This window comes from Colletotrichum scovillei (genome assembly GCF_011075155.1).
Source record: "Colletotrichum scovillei strain TJNH1 chromosome Unknown Contig00006, whole genome shotgun sequence".
In the NCBI taxonomy this organism is placed as follows: Eukaryota; Fungi; Ascomycota; class Sordariomycetes; order Glomerellales; family Glomerellaceae; genus Colletotrichum; species Colletotrichum scovillei.
The window spans coordinates 2,712,685-2,736,791 of NW_023336264.1; the positions used below are offsets into that span (position 1 = coordinate 2,712,685).

At 51.7% G+C, this 24,107-nt stretch overlaps 4 protein-coding genes across 4 annotated transcripts; 3 read left to right on the forward strand and 1 right to left on the reverse strand.

Annotated features, from left to right (window-relative positions):
- Nucleotides 1–4,995: 4,995 nt before the first annotated feature.
- On the reverse strand, nt 4,996–7,312 carry HER10_EVM0005985 (ankyrin repeat and zinc finger domain-containing protein). The gene is made up of 2 exons (XM_035475583.1): nt 7,047–7,312; nt 4,996–6,993 (listed from the first exon to the last, which is right to left on the reverse strand). The coding sequence occupies exons 1-2, from the start codon at nt 7,090–7,092 to the stop codon at nt 5,120–5,122; spliced, it is 1,920 nt and encodes a 639-aa protein (XP_035332709.1). The 5' UTR covers nt 7,093–7,312; the 3' UTR covers nt 4,996–5,119.
- Nucleotides 7,313–7,761: 449 nt separating this feature from the next.
- HER10_EVM0004904 (uncharacterized protein) lies at nt 7,762–8,804 on the forward strand. Its single transcript, XM_035474532.1, has 2 exons — nt 7,762–8,376; nt 8,435–8,804. Exons 1-2 carry the CDS (start codon nt 8,214–8,216, stop codon nt 8,602–8,604), a joined length of 333 nt encoding a protein of 110 aa, XP_035332556.1. The 5' UTR covers nt 7,762–8,213; the 3' UTR covers nt 8,605–8,804.
- A 1,080-nt stretch (nt 8,805–9,884) lies between these two features.
- HER10_EVM0008281 (uncharacterized protein) lies at nt 9,885–14,361 on the forward strand (the record flags this gene model as incomplete). The annotated part of the gene is made up of 8 exons (XM_035477808.1): nt 9,885–9,987; nt 11,916–11,993; nt 12,062–12,505; nt 12,573–12,714; nt 12,771–13,077; nt 13,145–13,438; nt 13,541–13,924; nt 13,981–14,361. The coding sequence occupies 8 exons, from the start codon at nt 9,885–9,887 to the stop codon at nt 14,359–14,361; spliced, it is 2,133 nt and encodes a 710-aa protein (XP_035332978.1).
- A 1,883-nt stretch (nt 14,362–16,244) lies between these two features.
- HER10_EVM0008175 (uncharacterized protein) lies at nt 16,245–17,298 on the forward strand (the record flags this gene model as incomplete). The annotated part of the gene is made up of 2 exons (XM_035477707.1): nt 16,245–16,471; nt 16,623–17,298. 2 exons carry the CDS (start codon nt 16,245–16,247, stop codon nt 17,296–17,298), a joined length of 903 nt encoding a protein of 300 aa, XP_035332968.1.
- Between the last annotated feature and the right edge of the window lie 6,809 nt (nt 17,299–24,107).

The window sequence follows — 24,107 nt, forward strand, 5'->3', positions numbered from 1 at the left end:
TGCCAGCATGACGTCGGCCTTTTGCCCTATCGAATGCCCACCAGGCCAGAAAGAGCCGGGTCAGCCGGGGGGCTTTGCCTAATCAGGCACGCTCACCTGAATCTGAGAACACGAGCCATGCCAAAAGTCGCCGGCAATACAACCGTCTTTCCTCCGTTTTAGGTCCTCAAGATATCCTCCAATTTCCACTCGCGTATGGCTGAAACAACACTCTTTCTTGCTTCAGAGCTGTCAACTTTTTTCGACAGCCATATCCGTACTCACAATCCGGGTGACTGTTTATTTCTGACGAGTAGCCCCAAGACAAATAGTGAGGCTCGAGCGGCATGTCTTGAGCCGATACCGCCCGAGGACCGTGAGCCTGGGCCTGACGGTCTGACCTGACCGGGGGAGGTTGGATGACATAACTGACCGTAGTGGTCCCCTAAACTCCGACCGCCCTCACAGACAGCGGCGCCATGGGCCTCAAGACCCATCCTTTCCGTGGAAAGTGACGCCCGACAGGCGTTCCTGGATATTGCGACCAGCTGTCTATCGTTGGAACCTGCGCTGGCTTTGCTTGAAGATCGGCCAGCGCTGCCGTCATGAATCGTCCGAGACCCCCCAAAACCCAATACCAAATCTCAAGTATTGAGTGTTCATCTTCCTCCCCAGGCCGGTATCCGAGAAGAGGATGAACACCGTGCCGTTCATCTCGTTGCCAACGCTGTGGTCGCTATCGAGATGAAATATTGAAAGTTCAATCAATTATCGACAACTGTTACCGTGAACCGAAGCGTTCGCGGCCTTCCCCAGAACGCACACTATCTGCCCCGTCTTCGCCGTCGATCATTGATCCCGCAGATTGGTCAATACCTGGCTGGACGAAAGAGGAAATCAGACCATCCAAAACGGGGGTTTGCGAAAGAGAACGCAATCACGGCTCGGTCCCGATCATGAGATCGCCTGGTTCCGTTGGCGTGACCTGGAGTCTTGTCTCTAGCCATATGGTTTACTGGGTTTCTTCCCTCTTCTCATTTCCCAAGGCCCGCCTGAGCTTCTATTCTCAGCGGCCTCTCTTGTCAAGGTTGCATTTTGTTTCCTCGGCACTTTGAGGATCTTCCAAACAAGACAGTTGGGTGCAAGGGCCGGCCATCTTCGCTTTCGAGCTTTGCTGGTCCTCCGATGCACCTCCGTTGCCGGGCTTGCCTGTGTTCAACAAGGACCGGCGCCCCTTTCGCGGCGGACAGTCCACCCCGAAAATTCAGCAACAACCGCGACTCCGCGATGGATGGCCTGCTGTTCGTTGCCTTTGTTGCCCTGTCACCTAACGGAATACAGGCCAGGTCCGTGACAGGGACCACCCCTTCCGGTTTGCTATGCTCCAACGGGTGTCTTTCACGGTGCAACCCTGACGGTGATGGCTGGGGTCGTCGCTGAAATCCTAAAGAGGAACTCAATGCCCCGACCCCTGCAGCAGGGTTACCAAATCCCCCGAGAACCTCCTGGAGACTGTGGACAGCTGTCGAATCTGTTCGTGCCAGCGCGGCTCACTTGCAGCCACTGGTTGGCCCTCACTTAACAGCAGCATGCGTTGGGTTATTGTTCTGCATCCCCCAGGTCTTGAAAGAATGAAGTGTTATAATATCTATTGGGTTTCTCCTATCAGACACTAGATCAGTTCTTCGTTGCCAAGTCACTCGATATTTCAACACCACCCTGCGAGGTAAACGGGAGGCAAGGTCAGCGTAACTCCCGCGAAGTATATCGTCCTGATCCCCTCGCGAGTCAAGATCCTGCTCAATAGCCGCGTTTAACAGCATCCTCACTGCCAGTGGCAGTCAAGACAGTCGGGGGTATCCCATTCATCCCATTCAGCTGATGTCAAGCTCTTGACCACTTCATCCGAACTCTTGCAAAGGGGCGAAGGAAAAAAAAATCTCCTAGGCCTCCGATCCCTAATTGTTTCGATGTCATACGGTATACCCCGCCAAACATGCATAATGGACAATCCGAACTCAGCATCGCGTTCTTTATGCGAGCCTTACCGTGACGTATAGGGTGGCTGTGAAGCTGCTTCGTCGAGAGACAGAATAAAAAAAATCCCCGGCAGTTCCGCACAACCGCGATGCAGACGGCAAAATGTTGGTCGACTGACGGGTCTTTTCTTTGATTCCCCCCTCTCTCTGCCCGGTTATCCCCTCCCTCCCGTTGTGGGGAGAGATACGGATATCGAGATGGACCTCATAGGTTTGGCAGAGAGACTGAGCGAGTTATGGTAGCGATGGAAGAGCCGGCCAGTGGGGGCGGGGATGGTTCGGTTTCATGACACGAGGCTGAACGGCGTTGGTCGCGGTATCCCTCCTCCTGCTTACCAGCTCTCCCTCTCTCTCTGGCTCGCTCGCGGCTTCGCTTCGGCAGACAGGGGCATTAATCTAGTTTTTTCTCTTCCTTTCTAGCCTCTAGGTCCTGACTATGGTACTCTACGGATACGGATACACTACCCTCGCGGGGCTCGAGGAGGTGGCTGTGAAACGGAACGCTGTTTATTTTGCTCTTGCTAGTTTGGCCAAGTGTGATCGTCAACTCGACTATGGCGATCTGCCGTAATGAGGGCGGGTACGGATACCCCGTGCTGCCGGCTTTTCGAGATGCCCGTCGCTGCCCGGTGTAGCAGACTGGACTCCTGGAGAAGGGGGGAGGGAAGGGCTGCGTTTGTGGTGGGTTGGATGGAACTTCCACGGTAAGATGGTATTCCGTATCGTTCATGCTTGTAGCACGAGCCTGTGCTACGTTGATGACTTATTGGTTGAGGGGAGCTTGTTTCTCGGCTTTACTTTAGACGTGCGAGAACCGTTGCATGAGCGTGAATGTCAAGATGTCAGGCTACGGAGGCCGCGGGGGAGAAGGGTTGTCAGGCTCGGTGAGTCGGGTCTCGCTGCGTAGCCGTTGCATTCATCACATGCCTCTGCAACCTTCCCATCAGATTCAAGGTGACCTTGAAGGCCTTGCTTGACCTGTCTCATTTGGGATCTAATGCAGGTACCCGACTGTTTGTGCGGTCCCTTTTGGGAAACCCTATGGAGAGCTGAAGTACGATTTCACGGCAAGATCGGGATCGTAATTGTGGGTGGACAATGAACTGGTGGGAGCCTTGGGAAGAAAATGTTTTAGAAGAATAAGCAACGAGCGGCTTTACGACCTCGTACGTTGGAAAAAAAAGCAAAACTTTTGCGGTCAATTGCAGGTAGGTGGGTATGCCTGTCTTGATGCATTGACGTTGACGTTTTGTGGAGAGGCGTTGTAGTTCGGTGTGTGAGACAAGGTCGTATGAACGGTCGAGACTCAGGGAGGAGTATTTGGAGATGATACGAGGTGTAGTCTTTTTGTTCCGTGTGATCCATCTCTCGCGATGGACTCTGTTTGTGGGATAAGGTGTGTTTCGGGTGGTGAGAGACACGTCTAGTCTATCGGGATAATGGAGAACAAGACGGATTGATATGCAGCTTTGGACGATTTCGGGATGTCGGCCGAGGATTGGGTGCCGGGTGTCGTTAAAGCTCGCTTGAGAGAGGATTTGATACCTTTTGCGTACATGGTGTTTTGGAATACGGGTCGATCTATCGTGTAGTTGCGGATTGTGGCTTTGCAAGTTCGAAAACTTGTCTCGAGTTTTCCTTGTGAAACATGGGCATTCATGACCAAGAGTTCTGACATACGAGGTAGTATGACATGACATTCACAGGATATCGTGAACGAAATGACACAGGCTACAGTAGAGGTTGTTTACTCGATAGCGTTTTGACGTTTATGTCGGGTGTTGAGGTTCAACGGCTTTGGTGTGCTGCTGCGGCAATGCCAATCGGCAGACTGGAGCGAGAGAAAGGCAGTCTGTGGAAACATTCACAGCTTAGAAGAAAACACACACGTGTTTCTCGGAGGGGGCAGTTTGTCTCGGTCTTGCATCTGGGTATAGATGATGGCGGTGGAAGGAACGCCTCAACTTGGCTGCTGATGAGACTGAATCTCACTGCGGTCAGATGATGAATATGAGTGGTCTCACCTTAGAGTCATAGATTCTCCTCTTGGAATATCTTGAAACCCGTTTGACACTGGGCGAGGTTTTCAACGGTTGACAATATTCGTGTTGCTTGGCTCACGGACTGTCTTCCTTGATACAACATGTAGACGCATATTTCCGGGGCTAGTGGTGGTGATGTTGAATGTCGAGGATTGATTATCAAGTTCACGTCGGATCTGGCTGGCACGACAGCATATCTTCCCAAAGAGGAATTGTGTTTTACAAGAAGTGAAATGGTTGTAGATTTCCGCATGATCTTAGACGAGAGATATCGTCGACTTGTCAGCATAGTATCCTGATCATATTTAAGCCGACGCTTTGAGTTAGATTCTAGACTATAAAGATCAATTAATTTTCGTTGGACCTTTCAGAGCCCCATGACAACTACTCACAGACTGATCGCAAACCTTCAAAAGGTCTACATCTCGGCACCTATCATGTCAAAGCGAGGACGTTGTCACGAATCCTGCCCAACAACTATTACCTTGCGCACGAGAGCATCAGGACACACGTCGTTATGTGCTATACTACCATAAACGCAGCAGACAGAATGATCAGACTCGACAGGAAGGAATTCATGCACTTCGGTAAGCCGGTTTCTCAGTTCAAATGTCCCCGGATAAGAAAGTCACACACATGTTTGCCGCCGCTTTTGAACTTCAAGCTGCCGGGAGGCCGGGCACCAAGATCGTGAGTCTGTAGTTCTCGAGACCAAGTCAGGATCTGCCCTCTCCACGGCCATTGGCGTAAACCATGGAGAAATGCCATGAGAACGGACGTTGAAAACTATATCGAAGACTTGTATTTGCCTGAAACGGAATTACTGGTTTCTATACAACACGAACTTTTACGCCACAATGTGATCAAAAATATTCAAAGTGAGGAACGTTTAGAATCACCGCAATTCAACAACCATGCATATCGTACTTGTTTGATATCGATCACCAGAAGCGAGAGATAAACCTTTGGTTCAGCCGTGTCATCATTTTGTCCATTCATAAACTAGCTCAACTGTTCACGGGCCGAGATCGTTGTCAGCGCACTGGGCGACCATCACGACTATGAATTATTCTGCATGCGCTTGAGGCGCTCTTCGGCGGCCCTGGCTCTCCTCTCTCGGTCGAGTTTCATTCGCATCTCCGGTGTGAGGCCCCTGGCTTCTTCCACTCTCTTCTCTTGTGCCGTCTTCGTGGCCGCTATAGCCGCCAGACCGCCAGACTTTGGCTTCCTGCTATCCGCCTTGGGTCCTTCGACCCGTAACCTCTCTTCCTCTGCACGTCTTCTTGCCGTCTCCTGCTCATCCTTCTCCTTTCTATCTCTCTCGTCACGCTTCTCAGCATCTGCTTTGCTAAGAGGTGCCGGTATGCGTGCGGTCTCCCAATCCCACTTATCCTCGCCGAGCTCTGATCGCGCAACCCGGAAGGCGTCTCTTGTTGACCTGTCACCTGCAAGTTCGAACGCAGTCTTGCCGTCTTTGTTTGTGATCAGGGGAGATGCACCGCCGCGTGTGATGAGGCCTAGAATTAGAGGTGCAGCATTCTGATGAGCAGCCAAGTGGAGGGGTGTTGGTGAGTGGTGATTCTGGTCTGCCGGCTGAAATTGGAAGTCGGGAGACACGTCATTGGTCTTTAGGTAGGACAGTAGGGCTGGAAGTTTCGAGCGCCGGATGAACGCCTGAATCTGTGATGTATGCAATAGCACAGTCTCCTCTTCTTCTGTAAGCTTTGGCTTCGTAGGCTTCGGAGCGGCGCTCTTCGCAGGTGTAGGCGTCTCGGACTTTGGTTTAATCTCGTCTTCCGGGTTAATTTCTCTGACTTTTAGTCTCGTGAGCTCAATGAAAGATCTCATTAACTCGTTCTGTGTCGCCCTTCGTGTGCTGAACGGGAATCCTCGTATCCTCGAGTCGTTGTGTTTCAATATTTGCCCATCGTACGGTCCGAATAGCGTTCTTCGATTCGTCGCCCCCGTTGCTCGAATAAAGAGGAGCTCGGACGTATCGAGTAATCCCTTCCATTCTTGTAGAAGATTGCGTACATCGTCCACCAAAGCTTGTTCGTTGTACCGACGAATGCTGGCACCGGCCGAGTGGGCATTTCCCTTGGAGTTGTCGTTGGCCGACTGCGAACCACCCTGCTTTCGTCTCGTTGTGTATCGATGGAATGTTTTGTGAGCAAGTACGGTTGCTTCGCGATTCATTGCGCCTGCGGAAGACCTGTTTTGTCGTGGCGGCAATGCTACGACCATGGCAGCGAAGTGGCCACCACCAATCATGCACAAGAAGAAGTGAGGACCCTTGTATGCCGCTGGCGGCGGTGCTGCGCCGTCTTTGGAGACTTTCGGCGCGGCTATTGGGTCCAACTGCTTCTTTCTGACGACTTCCACTAGCTTTGTCTCGTCGCGCAGCTCTTCGGGGCTGAGGATAGCCCTGTAGAGGCCAAAGTATGTGTTTGATGGGAGAACTGGTGAGCTGAACCAAATCAGAGGCGGGTTGCCCTTCCCTCTGCGTCGTATCGTGTCTTCTTCTCCGTCATTGTAATCTGCTGTCGGCGATGCGTACTTGTCGGCGAGCGTCGCCTGCTTCTTCAGCAGTGCAGTGAGTGTGGATTCCTTCTCTTCGTCCTCGGACTCTTCCGAGTCTGAGCCCGACAGACTCTCGTCAAGGTCCCCAATCAACTTTTCGAACTCATTTTCGGATACTGGCTTTGCGCTGCGGAGCTTCTGCTTCAAGTTGTAGTGGTGCCAATCGGATTTCTGATGGCTTCGCTGATCGATAACAGTGGGAAAAGTAATTCCGCAAAGGGAGCAGGCTTGTGAGCCGACGAGATCGGAGGAGGACGTATCTTTCGAGGGGGGTGATGGAAGGGCTTGTTCGGGTATGAAGGCGTCGGGCTTCAAGGAGAGTGTAGACAGGACTTCTTGGGGAAGATCATAGACTGCGACTGGGTCAGTTGACGATGGCGGGGTAGTAGTTGCAGAGAAGACAAACCGTAAAGAGGTCTCTTGAGAAGATCTGGCGCATTTTTGGCAGCCATTTTGAACTTAGGACAAGCCCTCGCAGCTATTCCAGGTGTGAATTGTAGAAAGAGGGATTGACAAAACTGTGTTGGCCCTCGTTTTGCGCCGTCGCAATGACTTAAAGCTCGGGATGTCGGGGCACCAACATTCAACTGATGACGAAGAGCTCGCTTTCGGAGATGACTCAGCCGGTGAACATGAACCGACACAAGCCACAGAAGTTCAAACAGGTCGCTGCCGCCACAAAGCCCCGCGATATGTGGCTTGACGGCACCCGGTGGGGACCATCTGATCTGAGGTTACCAGCCACGTGACACAACGGAGAGAAGAACAAATACGTACATCAGGACAAGCTTGGCGGGTTGAACAGGGGCCATGGACGAAGCCAGCTGAAGTGACAGTAGGTTGGCGACCATCACGTCACCAAGCGTGGATTAGCTCCGTGGACCATGAGTTTGCCAACACTCCTTGGCTGAAGTGCTTGTTTGGATTTCTTGGCAAACCGCAGAAGCGACTTGTTGCTGCATTATTTGGACTGTCTTACCTGGGCTTACAGGCTTATCTTGTTCCTCCTCTGCGACCTTGTTGCACATTGAAGTCGAGTATCGGTACTTGTCCCCTCGTCATCGTCTGTCTGAGGTCTCTTTATATGGCGCAACGTGCAAGCCGTGCTGGCAGAAACTTGGCCCGCGTCAGTGCATCCCTGGCCAGCTGATGATGTAACTCCACTTAACGTGTGGGAAGCTGCGAGCTGTATCGCGACTCCCAATCTTATGCCTCCTTGCTGCACCTCGACTAGCCTTTGCCAAGACCAGGTAGGACAGGCAAGATGATGGTGCCCGCCTGCTGGATGCAGCTATGATAGGTGGTAAGGTACTCGTTCTGTTACCTCTGGTCTAAGCCACTATCGTCTCCCGATGGTCTCCCCTCACCTCCCCGCCCTGGTGACGGTTCCCTGTCTCTCTTCCTCGTGCGACCTTAGTCGAACTACAAGTAGCCAAGCTATCCCATTCTTAATCCCACTTTGACCTGACTTTATCTCTCCAACTTGAACCGAGCCCCCAAGATCTACCGTCCTAATACACGATTGAACACCACTACATCTATTCTACCAAGTCAAAACAACCCATCTTTCATCATGGACTTCGTCAAGAACCTTGCGGGAGGCAACAACAACAACAACGCGGCCTCTTCCGCTGACCAACCTGAGAAGAAGGAGTCCGGCGGCTTCATGGACAAGCTCAACGGCATGGCTGGCGGTGGCCGCGAGAGCGAGAAGCAGGAAGACGGCCTTGACAAGGGTGCGTAACTACCCTCCATGTCTGTAACACACGATCACAAGACTAACACCAACCTTAGCTGTCGACTTCGTCCAAGAAAAGGTCCTCGGTCAAGGTCCTCAAGATAACGAGAGCGCTGCTGAGCAGGCCAAAGACGAGCAAATCAGTGATTTCATCCGCGGCCAGTACAAGAACACTACTGGCAAGGAATTCCCCGTCGAGGACAAGGACAAGAAGTACGGCCTGTAAATCAATGGATCCGTCAGTCGAGCACCTCATAGAAGAGGAATGCTGCGTTGCGCCCGAGTTCACAAATAAGGCGACCTGAAAATGGCGGCTAGACAGCCTGGACTTGTGGAGTAGCGGTACTCAGCACGAAACATTTGGAAGAGGACCCTGGAATGGGACTTTGGGAATTGTACCTACCTAGTAATGCTACGAAATCACGACGTTAACGATTACAATCTATGGGCTCTGTGTTGTGATACAATTCACCTTTTTCGATTTCGATGCCTGAGATACTACTTGACGACAAGCGAGACTTCGACCGGCTTGCCGTTGGCCTGCCTCGAGTGAAGTTGGAATGCAGTAGTAGATGAGGCGCAAGAGGTCCCTGTCTGCTGTGAAGCTTGTAGATTCGGAGAAGGATGACCACGGATACCTCGCCTACTCGGAACAAAGCTTTCGAACAAGCACTTGAAGACACTGTCTAACAAAGGTGGGGGTTACAATGCCAAATACCTACGTTCTTCGATATGACCCTTTGTAGTGGCTCTGCTGTTCCCCGTGGAACAATGGCACCGTCCAACTGTCACAAAGCCGACCTTCCACTGTCAATGCTCTGAGATGGGGCACCCTCGGTGCCAGACCACGAACATATGATGAGTCTCATCTTGCAAGAGATGCCTTAACAGCATTGCCTGTGCTGTATTTCTACGTCGCCTCTAACCCGCCATATCCAATCTGACAGTCCCTTTAACAAAAACGAAGACGACGAAGTTCACGATAGACCAACTTCAAGGCAGGCCCTTTCCGAAATTATTAGCATTTCAACATGTGCTTCACACAGAAGACTATCCACACAGTATGTGCCCATTCCGCGGTAGAACTGATCGAGTGCAGAAAGTTCATTGAGAACAAGGACAAGACTGACCGCAATGCTTGCATCACACCTCTCTGCCAGCACACCCAGGCCCTGGCCACTGTCCTCGGCTTCTGCCAAAACTGCGAGGCGTTCTATAGAGACAGTGACGTTTCCTCCGTCAGCGCTTCGGAACTGCTCGAAAACTACTGGCAGTTCAAGGCTGTAAAGAAATGGAACCACCCCGTCGAACCTGTCATGATCCCCTCTTCGGCCCTTGCAGAAACGAGCATGGAGCTCTCCTCATCATGGTGCACCTTTGCGCGAAATGAAAGGGAAGTCAGCAAAGATATGGTGATGGCTGCTTCCGTGCAGTCACTCATCCATGCTCTTGGCGAGCCCATCACACACCCCTCTTGCGATCTGTGCCGAAGGAAACATCGTACAGATGTCTGTCGGATGGCAGTCGGTGGACAGATGGCGACTGTTAGTTGGGCCTCATGTCTCGCTCATGCCGAGGACATCTTCAAGACGTACGAATTCTCGCATCAGTTGAGCCATACTAGCAACGCGGAAGACGTGAACCGAGGTGATTATGAAAACGAGTCGGCCTTGTCCTCAGAAACGGTTCAGACACCACGGCCAGTCGCTTTTATCTCACCAGCGCTTCCTGTTCAGAGCCCTCCTTTGCGTCGCCTGAATATCCACGAGCGCCGCGAGATTGAATTCCAGGAACGGCAAAAACTGTTTGCAGAGCTCGCAGCCAACCATGAGAAGGATATCCAAAGGCTCAGGGAACAAGCACAGCTTGAGATGAGAGCAGAAGAGGAGTTCAGAAAAGCCATAGCAGCCTCTAGTGATGCTACTGGTGTTACCGCGTCTTCTAGCTCGGTAACTTCAGATCATTTATCTCATTCACCGCCTTCTTCGGCAGACATCGCGAGTGCCTTTCCGAGCTTTAGTGGTGTTCATTGCCCGTTGATTGACAATGACGAACATGGCAAGGATCACGCTTCACTACGCACTCTTGCCTACGATGAATCTGCTTTTGAAGCTCTGACAGGCGGTATCCATGAAATACAGGATGTACTGGAATTACGCCAAGCCGCGGTAGTGAAGCCGGAGAGTAGCGAGGCCTTGCACTCATGCTATGGCGAAATAGGTGATATTGAAGAAGAAACCTCGGGCGATCCGGCAAACTACCATCCTACAGACGAACGAAGCGACACAATTGATGACCACATTGATCTCTACCTCAAGAATTTTACTGGTGACGACGACTCAGCCAGCAACGTGAGATTGCCAGACATTCCCCCACTTTCTCCTTTTACCATTGCCGGCCTCAATGCACCAATCGAGAAAGCAGTAAAACGTTCTAAACCTCGCCCTAGCCCTGTCATGCTGATGAAAGTAACTAGATTTTCGCAGCCAAACCGCTCCCCTGAGGACAATGGACCGGGACAAGAGAACGACAAGGGTAAGAACATCGCCGGCCCCAGTCATCCGGAATCGTTGACCTCAGCCCCACTCTCGGGACCAGAGATCCGTCAGAGAGCGCCGCCGCGCCGGCCACGCGGACCCATGTATTGCCCAGAGCACGCCGGTAAAAGAGACCCAAAGTGTCACGGATGTCAGGCCGGTTGCTGGGTTGAGATCGGCTTGCCGCCCGGTGAACGTTTTGAGGAAGTAGAGCCAAAGCTGATTTAAAATAAAGGAAGCACCACGGGGTACGGACGCAGGTAAGTTGTCTACATTAATGTAAGTGCGCACGCAGACAGCTGAGAAGAACGTTTGAATGAAGAATCCGAAATACTTCAGTGCTTTGGTGAAGTGACTTGAACTAGGATGAATCTTGCGATGTGCTTTACTTGTGCTTCGGCTGATACGGCATGAAGCACTGCATGCCTGTGGACCATGTACGCATCCAAGCACGCCAGAAAGGCACCCAGATCTCGCTATCCGACTCTGAATGCTTCATGGATGGGAATCAACTCCATTCCTTCCAGAAGTCGCAGAGCCAAAGGTATTGCCGACGTTCTATCACAAGTTGCTGCTGAGTCACGACTTAGGGTTTACGACGTCAGAGCCAGAGCGGGGACTAAATCTAAAGCCCGAGGGGACTTACAACCTCATTCTTCTTTCGTTCAGACAACTTTACGAATCCCAGGGTCTTGCAACACTATTGAGATCCTCCAGTTACATGCCTTCAGTATAAACTACGCCTGAAGGTTACGATAACAATGGACGAACTTGGACAAGATCACCGAGACGAACTCGGGAATCATTCACACAAGGGGACGCGTGCAAATCAACGCAGGAATAGGAACGCGCCGGTTCCAGACAGCACTAGCCAGCACCGCACAGCTTGCTTTACGTGCCGCGCAGCTAGACAGAAGTGCGACCGGCAGACTCCTTGGTGAGCCCTCTCTCCACGCCCAAACCCATGAGGGAAGTAATCCAAGACTAACGTCGCTTGCAGCTCAAGATGCGCCATTCAGGGGCACACTTGCCGCTACCCGCTCAAATCCAATCGAGGTAGGAAGGAAGGAAGCACAAAGTGAGTGAGACTGCTAGGTAGCCTTTCAATGGTCTCATGAAGAGGCTGACGGAAGCATAGCAAGCCAGACACCGTTCAAAAGCTGTTGGACCGCATCAACGAGAGTCCTGTTCGGGACCAAGTCATCGCAGCTATAATTAACTCATCTCAAGCTCAGACACACCCTGAATCGTCAGCCCTAGACTCCTTCTCAAGTTTAAGAGACAGCGTGCCAGCTCGTTTAGATGCGCCAGGGACAGAGGAAATCGCTGTTTCTGCTCTTGTCGAGCAAAGTGAAGAGTCAGAATGTGATGGGCCGCCGGACTCGACTCATTCCCCGTGTCCGTGTTCAAAGTTGAAAAAGGAGAGTTCCGTTGTTTCTCCCCTTCATATCATGGCAGCTGCTTTCACGAAGAATGATACGAGTTTTGCAAACCAGAATGTCGACACAGCCGTGCCACATCTGCCACTCGACGCAATAGGGCGAAGAGGCAACGAGAACTCAATAAACAAACGGCTGATAGAGTACTTCAGTAAGCCGACATCGGCTCGAACATTTTGTTCTTACAGTCTGTCGTATACTGACCCATTATTGTCTAGCACCTCGTCTGACGCATGATACGGATTGGCAAGTCCTGGCGTCTCAGTCGATCAACAGCACACTGAAGTTGGAGACCACCGCTTGCGACCCTGTAACTGCGCGCCTGGCGGATCAAAACGATGTCTCATTGTACTTTCAGCTGTGCGTATGACAGAACCCGTCTTGATGATTTACTTACCGAGAAACCTCACTTCTAGGTTCTTCCAGACGCGCAATCCGCATATAGGGCTTCTAGACCCAGATCTACATACCCCCAAATACGTCCGTCACACATCTTTTACCCTCTTTTCTGTCATTTGCGCTCTGGGATGTGCTATTTCGACACGTCCACGGGATCGAATTCTGTACCCAACTCTACTCTCTCTGGCAGAAGCGAATCTCGCGTGGTCTATCGCGGTGCCAGTGAGATCACTAGAGACGATTCAAGCAATCTTAGCAATGAAGTATTGGGCACCGATGTACCAGAGACAGGGAGACGATCCCCATTGGCTCCATATTAGTCATGTGAGATCACGAAGAACGAATCCCAAGTAGACCATCATGTGCTAACCTCATCGCTCTTATTTCGCAGGCTGTACAACTTGCCAAGGAACTCGGAATAAACAAGCCTACCACTATCGCTGAACTTGTCAAAGCTTTGGCCCCCGACGACACTATTGAAATGAGAGAGCGATTCTCGCGCAATCTTGAAAGAACCTGGCTATACGTGTTCATAGCTGACAAGAGCTTCGGTATCGTCATGGGCCGCTCCCCGATTGTGGCTTGGAAAGAGCTCCCGCCTTGTCCATGTCAGTGGTGGCGGAAGTCGATGGCAACATCTCTTGATCGTATGATTAGTGGTATCATTGAGATTAGGGTTCAGTTGGTGAGTAGAATATCTCTTGCTCTTGCTATCTCTCCTATCTCTCGCTTTCATCCAATGTCTGTCAACACACCATGTCGCAGCGCTGATAGCTAAGGTGAACAGCTGGAGTCCTTAAAGCAGTTGGAGCGTATGAAGAAGACTGATGCGTCCATCTCGAATTGGCATGCAAAGAACTACGATGTTCTTGATCGAACGTGCAAGATCAGGTGCTACGAAGATGACGAGTCGTCTACACCCATGTTGCCTATCCTAGCTTTCTACATGAAACACAGTCTCATGATTCTCAACGCGCAGGCGGCAAGGGAGTTAAAGAGACTCGGGGGAGCAACAGCCTCGACTATTGCCTCGGTCGATAGCAAAGCGTTTGAAACCGCACTTCAACTTCTAGATCTGGTATTACATGATCAAACGGTCAACGACATTGGATTGGGGTGGCACAACAATCAGTTTGTAATGGTTGCCCACGCCATGACTGAGATTGCCCAAGTTAGTGGTATAACACCATTGTATACTATCCTTGTAGCACTGACTTATATCTCTAGGCTTTGAGTCGAGGAAATCTATCTTCTGTAGATCATGGAGCGGCGGCGTCCCAGATCCGGGCCATCTCTACATGGCTTGAAGAGAAAGCGCAGGCGCTCCCAGCTACATCTATAGCCAGTCTCTACTCCGGTTTCTCTCAAATACTGGTGTCCGGACTAGATGGAGAGACCAGCAACGATACGCATAGGAGGCAAGATCACACTTCTTACGAGACTCCAGACAGTTTCATGACCGACTGGTCACGGGCTGTTGACGTCACCTCTCTGAACCCAATGGATTGGCTTGATATGAGTTTTCTAGGCAACGAAGACTTGTTTGTTGGCCTCGAGAATGTGGACTTCAACGACCACGACGACAATGGTGCTCTCCGGTTCCCATGAGTCTTTCACCTGAAAGAAGTTCGGAGAAGGTGAGCTCAGCCATCAACGCCGAAGGACTGGGATGTTTGTGGATACTGGCACCCACAAATGTCAGACCTCGAGAAACCGTAGCGGTTTCTCGAGGCTCTCGACGAAGGTGGCAGGGAAGCCGTAATCACCATCACCATCGATGGCATTCGTTGTGCTCTTCACATATGAGTAGTCTCGCAACCTAATCCTGTCACATACGACCATACCCATTGGAAAACTCGGGATCCCATCCGCTCTCCCATAGATAAGCCAATGAGGGCCGGATTAGTAGTTGGGTCGGTGACGACCAGCGAATACCTGGTGTTGTATGTTTTTGATTTTGTTTTGGGTGAATGTGTCGTAGTGGCTTTATCGTGGAAGTGGTGATACGATATAAAACTTAAGGAATTAGCAACTCTTACCTAGATAATTAATTAACCTTTTTAAAAAGAAAAGAAAAACCCCCCCGCCGGGCTTATAATCTCAAAGGGACCGTGAGTACCTTATCTTACTTAAAGAGAAGTATAGAAAGGTCTCGGAACGTTTTGCTAATAATACTAGGGTGACTATAACTAATGTCTCTATTGCTACTACTGTTTCCCCTTCTGTCGCTGTCGTGCTTGGTCCGATCTCCTCGAAGTATGCATCACCGAATACGCCAGGCTCTTGGGATGAATAAAAACACCAGCAGACAACGGTTGGCAATACAAGTACGCACTGTGTTTAGCCATCTTGTCAGCGACATCTTGGTCAACCCCGAGCTTTTCGACGATGCTACGCATGGGCAGGGGAAGAGTATCCGCAAAGTGCGCGAACTCAAAAACATCATGACGGGAGACCCTGTGAAGAGTTTTGACCATGAATGAGACTGGGATCTAGAACGAACGCGAGCCAGGCTGGTACAGCGGCAGCCTCAGACACGGCCACCCCGAGTGTGACAGAAGACCAACCTCAATGGTCTCGAGATGAGAAAACTCAAATCGGATTGATAGCCCAATGGCTCACCTTACATGGCGACCCGCACGCAGCGTCCAGGTCGGAAGTCTCTTATTCCAACCACACAAGCACTATCACAACAAATCTGAAGTGTTTACTGATATTCCACATATCTGGACATGATGGGATCAGTTATCATTCCACAATAAGCGTATACGCCCCTACCGGAAGATTCATCTTCTTACCTCGACCTCTTCGTCGCCGAAATAACCAAAATCTTGGTCTCTCACACCATGTCTTCTTCACCAGTCGACAAGAAGCAATGGGATTCAAGATGGGATAACCTGCCCAGAGAAATTCGACTTCTTATCTTACAAGAAGTGATGCAGGATGATTGCCCACTAGCTCCCCTGGTCACGGTGTCTCGAGAATGGCAAACAGATATCGAGCGACACAACTTTGCTCGAATTAGACTCACTCCGTCACGCCTCGCCAATTTTCGTGCCATAATTCAAAGAACCCGATTTCTCGTCGGCTACATCTGGTTCTGCCTGGAACTCGACGAGTACGACTGCACCACGTGCACCCTTTCACCTGGAAGAACGAATTCGGATGAGTTTGAAGAGGCATTTGCGATCAGTGGCACAGATAAATGTCCCATCACCGCGTCATTCCAGAACCTTTTCTCGATTCTCAGCGAATGGGAACCTCACGGCGACTTGACACTCGATATTAGTATATACTCGCTCAGCGACTCGAAACATTGGTTTCCATATCTGACCTTTTTCCCCGATACTCCTTCGGATGTACCAGATAATCATACTATCAAGAAGGCGATGGCAAATCAAGACTATCACGACCCTGAACATGGCTGGTTACATGGCTCTCGACACCTCGCCTCGCCCCCATGGGGCCTTAGGAAACTATTCCATCTGATTATGGAGCAGGGGCCTTTTGACAGTGACGACGAAGAGCTCGAGTGGTGGGACAAGCTCCCATTAGCCCCAGCCGTGACCAGTCTACTTCTCCGACAACAGAGCCGCCGGAGATGGAAACCAGAGTCACTGGCACACATGTTTTCCCGGCTTCCCAGACTCCAGGAAGTCCACTACGAACCGTGGAGGGAATGGAATAATCCGACGCAGAAATCGACAGACAAAGGTTAGTTATTACTGCACAAATCTCCCTGATGGACTCTTGACGTTATTGCTCGCTTTGATTTGCGAAGTTGAGTGACCATGTGTTGATAATTACCGATTTCCGCGTGCTTCAGATTACCAAATTCTTTTGGACCCTATCCGACGTTCCAACCATAGCCTCAAACGACTCGTCATCTTCGAGAACTTCAACCAACAGTATCCAGCCAATATGCGAAGACGCGAACTTCTCGAGGGAGAATATGTCGGAACACACGCCCTGCGCAAGCCTATCCGAGATATCGGCCAGATGATCGCGCTCACCAGCCTCAGCCTCGAACATCTTGCAGCATCCTACATCGCCGACGCCAGCCACTTCTTCGAGGCCCGTCTCGACTTTGCGTGGCCGACCCTGAAATCGCTTGCTCTCACTGCAAAAATACTCGCTCCTCATGAAGACTCAACCGGGATTGAAGCCCTACTACTGGCAGCGGCGGCAGCCGCTAAGAATATGCCCCAGTTAGAAACGATGGAGATTTTGAACGGGCGAAAGGGTTTGGCAGGGCTACTCAGGTACCAAGCTTTCCGTCCCAAGCGGGAAGCTGTCCTTCTTTGGAGAGGCACGTGGAACTTGGCCATGGACTCATCCGTAATCCACGCCTGGGAAGCTGTAACGCATCAGTATGATATCTTGAGGCTCAGGGTAGCTGAGGAGAAGCTAGATGAAGTTGATATCAAGTCTCACGGGGATGCAATCCAGCACTTGAGGCTTTCGAGCCGGGTCATTCGGTACGTCTCGTTGCAGCAAATACAGATAGAACAGAAAGCCTTGAAAGGCGTAGCCACAGTTGAGTAAGAGCTAAAATATGAGTTCCAAAAGAAATACCTTGCCGTACAACAGTGGCGAATGATGGGAGGCAACGAAACTTGAGTTGAGGAGAAGAAAGCTAGGTTCAATCTCAAACGAAACAGCTGATGCACAGTAACGTACAGACTGCCTCATTTGGATTTCAAACAGGAAGAGAATCAAGAGTGATACTATGACGTTGATGTTCTTTTTAGCTCGCACTGCCCTGTGAATCCCCAGCACCATTAACGCTTCGAAAGCGCGAGGCCGCCGTCATCCCGTCATCATCCAGACCAACAAGTGTCTACCATAACCTCGAATCAGTACACTCTAATTATCAAGTCATCTATCCAAAGTCTTCAGTGCAGTCCCTCCATCTCACAAACATCTTGAATCCTCAAAAGCGACAAACAAAGGCAAGAGCGATTTTCAGGACTGCGACTTGGCTCAAGGATCGGATAGCCTCAAGCCACAAGAAGATGTTTCCATCGAGCATAAGAGACCGAATTGGAAATGATAGACAACTTCGTATAAGTATGTGTTCGAGTTATTCCATCTCATCAGATGACATGGAATGTAGTAGCCCAATCGCGACAACGATGATATTAAAATATTCATCTACTTTACTTCGCGACCCCTCCATAGATCGTTCTATGGGACCAGGAACTTCTCTGGGCATATCCAATACTTCAACACAAGCGAGATTGCCTGAGAATCGACGAGCCGCGCTGCGAGCAAGGATCACAGAAACTCCCCAACTTGTCTCTTTCCAACGTCATCCCATTCTCAAGCCAACTACTATCATTTGCCGCAATTCGACTCTGTCTCTGCAAACTTCAAGGTACAGGAGAGACACAACCACCAATCTCATAATGCTATCTGTATCGGCTACAAAAATAAAATCCACGCTTCACCGTCCAATTCCAAAAAATCAAAAAAAAATCGCAAAACCTCAAGAGAATACTCGAACCCTCGCAGTCGCCAAGGCTGGAGATCTAACCCAGATCAGCGATAGTCATGTGATACAGGTAACCGCACCACAGTACTCAATTTCGATCTACAGCTGTGCTGTAAAGATTTGGATTAGGGTTTGGGCAACCACACATGTGATGCGACATCACCTTCAGCGAAAACACATCATGATCTACGTGAGATCCCGATTCACGCTCACGGCCCATGGACTCCGACTCGTCACCGCCTCGAAACCTTGCGGGATCGACTTCTGAACAATTCGATCAAAGCTCGACGGGGAGTCTCCGCCTCTCAGAGTGGACCGACGGGAACGCTCCCAGGCTGTAGGAGCTTCTTGACGTCATGTCCCGATACTAAGTCTTGACATATCGTGGAATGTTTCGCAAGTGGTGCTAGGCAAGGTTAACGTGGCGACATTCACCAGAACCGAAACTCGTTGATTGATGAAAGGGTCACATTCTGAAAATCAACATGTGAGCCGCGCGGTGTCAGAGCTGCCAAAAGGGCTCGAGCCAAGCCCGACAAGTCAGATCTGTGGGCGGGAACGAGCCTTGTAAAGTTGTAGACAAGTAGATCGCCGTTGCCATGCTCGCGTTCCACTCGTGCGAGGAGGCACTAGACCCGACCACTCCGACTACAAACTAGGCAGAAACCCTGGGAAAAACAGAGGCAGAAACACTTGTTGATCTGTTTTGATGCTTGCTTTTTGCCACCGGGCAATCCGCATCTACAGTTTTCGTGGTCTGCGATTGATCAAGTGAGGGAATACCCGAGCCTGGAAAGAGATCAGCAAAGCACGGGCGATCGTTACCCCTGAGGCTCCATAACATTCAATCGTTGTCGTGCTGTTCCTCTTTTGAGGAGAAGGGAGGGGGGATCATCTTGGAGTCTCCGGACTGCCCAAAGCACATGACTCCCTCTGGCCCACAACACGAGCAGCATGAACTTGGGCCCCTTCCCAGGCTGCAGTATCTGTGAATCGCGACCCATTCAGGAGATGCGAATTTCAGCGAGTGAAAGAGAACAAGATAACAACACCGTATCGAAAGGTTCTTGACGCCTCGCGCATGTTCGCTGAGATGGGCCTAGAGCCTAGATCACATCGCGTTGATAGAGGGTTGAACGTTACGCGGCAAAGCGGCACATTGCAACCCTTCAGGGCTGTAAATAGAGTTGGGGAAGGGGTACTGAACACCCGATAGTCTCGGAGGAAAGCGCGATTTCTCGCATACGATCTCAGCTGGTCCCTTGGACTTGGCGGGACTGTTCCTCGGGAGCTGAATGACAGTTTCCCAGTGTTTCATCGACCTGCTTTAGGAAGAAGGCGTCTTCTTCGGAAATGAAGCTCTCATGCCCGTGTGTCTGTCAACCACCAAGGTTGCGTCAATGCGGCCCAAGAATCAAGACGGGCGGCCTCTGCCCTGGCAGAGACCTCAACGCGATGGTAGAGGCCGTCGAAACCTAGGGACGTCGCGGAAGCTGTGCGGAACCCGTAGCGCGGCGTCGTAGGCATGAGCGTTCTATATTCGCCCTTGAGAAGAGTCTGCGGGGAATGGCCCTTGCCGCAGATCTCGGAGACCAAGACGATCAAGTGGGCTGTGTGTCGCGATGGAGTCGTCGATGTTGACCTCGCCACGTTGTCAAGTCGTGATAGCGTCGACTGGTCCCGACGCGGTGATGAAACCTCTGCAGACAACGGGCCCTAAACCTGCGCGTTCCTGAAATAGGGCATCTGTTCGCGCCTTAGCTCGAGGGAAACTCGGTTTCTGGGACCATGATGGGATGGCAGAGGCCATATTCCGTGGACCGTGAGTCTAGAGCATAGACAGTCCGTCTGAGCTCCATTGCGCTCGGTGACCGGGACTCGATGGATAGCTCAGCCTCGGAAATGGAAACCCGCACCGTCTAGACGAAAAACAGAAAATTCCCCGCCGCGAGCCGAAGACGAGAACTTGGATGTACGGATTGATAGGAGCGCATCGCTGGAGGCGTCTTCCATCAAGCCATTGTCCAAGCCATTGTCTTTTCTGTGCCACAGATAGAATGGGGTAAACCGTTGCTTAGACAGTTATCAAGTAACCGGCGGCCGATATGGCGTCCTTCTACGAGCAGCCGGCGTTGTGCCTGCCATGCCTGTGTGCTGTGGTTGCGGGTGTAGTTGTCGTTGTCGTTGGATACAAGTATAATTAGCGCGTGTCCAACGCATGTTCTTGAGAAGCCAACCAGAGGCGTCGAGTGGGCTTTCAAGCCTACCAGACAGGCAAAGACCATGGTTGGTCAATGTGCGGGAAGAGGTCATGTTTGAAAGGCGCTGGCGGGTTGTGTGACTCGTAGAGTTCATGAGGCGTCGCGAGGTGTCCGAATCGAGCGAAGCCGAGCCGGGTTCGGGCGTGTTGCTTGCATGCCGGTGTGCCCATCCCCGTTCGGAGTTGGCGGCCACGCCCTCGGGATTAGCTGCAGGGCCAATTTCCTTAAACGGGTGTACACGGACCGCATAGTGAGCAGAGGGGTGTCGGTCTTGCTCGTAGCCTCGTGTTTGAGCAGCCCGTCCCGTTGTTGAAACATACGCACTGGCATTGACTCTGTACTAAGCCTTTTCAAGGCCTGCGTTTTCCCAAAGAAGTCACCAGAGGAGCCAAGCCTGCGGGTTGGAGAACTGATTTCGATGGCGTTGCCGCTGTGGGAGCTGGTACTGTGTATGCTAGAGACAAACCACAGAGGAAGCATGCTGGTTGGTGCTAATGTGGTAGTCTACCGTTCTTTTTCTTTGGAAATGAGAAGATATCCGGCCAACCTGATGACAGAAGACGATGGTGTTAGTCTTTCTGTGGTGAGGAGAGAACCGTATCGTAGTAGTATGCGAGTAGTTCATCGCATGTGGGTGAATGGGTCCGAGACCGCCAGGTAGTGACGGGAGTCATCGACAGTGACGAAGCAGAAAAACGCACGAGGGTAGCACGGAGGATGGGACAACGTGGGAGACACTCGGTCGGCTTCTCATCGGGCTCAGAAAGGCGTGGATGGATGGAAACAAGCGGGTACTATCACGGCGAAGTGATGTATGTTGCCGGACGCTGTACGTGGTAGCCTATCCGTACTGTCACAGTCAATTAGATACACTGGAGAGACACGAACCACGGAGGCCGGGGTGAAATAGAGGCATTCCGGGTCTCTGGCGCCGTTTAGCAAGCAGAGTGCTAGATAAGTCGGTTGTGGGTTCCATCAGATCATCGACCGGCGCGAACAATCAAGGTCAGACGTTGCAGAAGCCGGCTCCGACGCAGCAGTCAAGGTCTCGGCAAAGGACGATCGTCAAAAGATCATTTGATGTGCTGACGGCGGTTGGACGGATCTCAGAGGCACGAGCTTGTCGAGGCACCAACAGCTGCGGCTAAACCGTTTGTGAGCGCCGCCAGCCCACAGGCTCATCAAACATGACATCTCTGATTGAGTGCTCTCAGACCTTCAAAGTCTGCGCGTCGGCCCCCTCCCCTTTTTATTTTTTTTCCTCTCCCATTTTGTGCACCGCCGAGCCCGCCGAGGTCAGAATTTGGCCCCTCGCGATTCGGATCCCCCAGGCTCGTCTTGGATTGTTGGTGGCCTCGAGTCTTGGGCCGTGCCCTCTTTTGTTATTTTCCATGCGTATTTTCTCGCTTTTTTCCAAGGGGGAAGGGGGGTTTTTGTCATTGGCGCTAATCGCCATGGCCAGATGTAGCGATTTGGAGACTTTTGTGCCCAGACATAAGCTGTCCCCAAGGTGGTTGGGTTTCTCAAGCCAGCGTGCCGTACAAGACGCGCCGGGCCTTGCGGGAGCTGAGCCAGTCTCGCTGAAGGGCCATTGCTGGCGGCTCCAGTCTGTCGAAGAAGGCGGCCCGGCGGATAGAGCCCGAATAGGGGTTGGTGGAGTATCTCGACTTTCGCGTTCATACAAGTAATGAGTAATCAGTTAACGACCCGGTGATAGGGTTCGCATCCAGCAAGGCGCGAGGAGGAGGGTGGACGACGATGGTGTCTGTGGGGGATTTCCATAGCGTCCCGCAATATCAGCAGCATGAAGCGACCACGGACGATGATGGCAAGCCATCTTCGTACTCGTAAGGTACAGAGTAGTGCACAGAGTGTTCGTACTTTGCAGGGTCCCCATCCATCCGTAGAGTTGCAAACAAGCTTGTGTGGCTTATCCGGACCCCCAACATGCTGAGAGCCTGAGACGCCTTGCTTTGGCGATGGCCCGATTTGGAGAGTTTGATATTTGTTCCTTGAGCGCTGGAACTGGCGCGTTTGTCCCGTCGGAGAAGAGCAGACATTTCAATATTGCCCACTCGGCAGCGGGACCCTGGTGCTCGGCTTCATTCGTAAGGGCCCCCATGCTCTTTTGCGAGCGAGTGCTGGGATGACAATGAATCGGCCTGGTTGGTTCGTTAGGCAAATGGCTTCGTAGAGGTGTCCGCACCGTGGATGGAGCTTTGCCGGGCATTGTAACTTGGCGCCGTTTTGCCTTGTGCACCTCTGCGGGTTTGACATGATGTAGTATGATGTATCCGTATGCCAGGGCACAATTCGGATGAAATCAGCCCAGTCATCTGGTTTTCATGCGCCATCCGATGAATAGTATGTCTATGGCGAGTTTGGCCAAAAAGAAAACGAACAAACGTCCCAAAGGAGAAATGCATTTGAAACATGCCGGGATCAATGGTGAGGAGTGAAGACGAGAAGCCGAAAGGACGAGGGGGGTTCGAGATGTGCTGCAGGAGGTTGAGCGGTTCGTCTGAAGAGGCGAGGTCAACCGGGGGCTTGTAGGCAGTAGTGCTCCCGTGTGGATGGAAATATTATCAGGGAAGCAGCGCAGCGACGTGGAGGCGAATCGCACCTGCATCCAGACGCGTACCCAAGGTACAAAGTACATCCAAGTAGGTCAGGTAAGGTACGTACTCCGTACCTATTTCACAGGTTCCATACAGATAGGTACCTCCCGAAGTACCTATCCCTACTCCGTATTGCCCTTGGTGGCCGTCTGTGGCTGGACATGGATTGGACGGCAACGGCACAGGCGCAGTGGAGGGCGGAGGCAGGCATAACGGGGCGGCGCTTCGGATCCGACCAGCTGGGCGAGCGCCCGCCCACAAGACCCGGTCAGTAGGCTGTAGTGTAAGGTACCTAAGGTACGGAGTAGGTAGGTAAGAAAAAGCAGGGGACCTTCTATTCACCTTCCGCCAATAGCCCACACCTTACCGTCTTCGCTCCTGCTTCTCCCATCCATGACCAACCACGCCTACCTCACCTGAAGGTAGGCAAGGTGCGAATAAGGTCCATCGACATAACCCGTCGCCGAGCCTCGCGATGTCAACAGCTACCTAATTGCACTTTGCCCGGACCACACCTTACCTGAACATACTTTGTACTTTGTATTCGTAGTCGTACGAACACCTTGGGCGGGTAAAGAGGAGCCCTCCTATCTGCCCGCGGTACTGCTGGCTCACGATAGGCACCATCAGCATTCCCTTGCCAATCTTAAAAACTGTCAGCAACGAACCAAAAGAGCGACATCAGATAGCGCAAACGTTGTTGGTCGAGCCTCGCACTTGGGCAAGCCCCCAATATGCCCCATCAGGGCCATACGGGGCCGCGGGCGAGAAATGTCCCAATGTTTGCACCATGGTGTTGCCACTGGCTGTCTGTGCATCGCGTCACTCGACATCTTTTCAAGGCCCAAGGGGGTACGAGGTTGCGAACTATGGAGCGCGGACTGCGGACCCTGATCATTCATGTGAGACTCGAGTCATCTGCCACTTTGGCGACAGCATTCAATACGTGCGTACGCAGGACACACGCTGTGCCTGCATATC

Excerpts from the sequence above, each read along its gene's own strand:
- HER10_EVM0005985 (XM_035475583.1), bottom strand. The coding sequence starts at position 7,092 with ATGGCTGCCAAAAATGCGCCAGATCTTCTCAAGAGACCTCTTTACG. Across the intron at positions 6,994-7,046 it reads TCTCAAGAGACCTCTTTACG|TCTATGATCTTCCCCAAGAA; the intron begins GTTTGTCTTCTC and ends ACCCAGTCGCAG.
- HER10_EVM0004904 (XM_035474532.1), top strand. The coding sequence starts at position 8,214 with ATGGACTTCGTCAAGAACCTTGCGGGAGGCAACAACAACAACAACGCG. Across the intron at positions 8,377-8,434 it reads GGAAGACGGCCTTGACAAGG|CTGTCGACTTCGTCCAAGAA; the intron begins GTGCGTAACTAC and ends CACCAACCTTAG.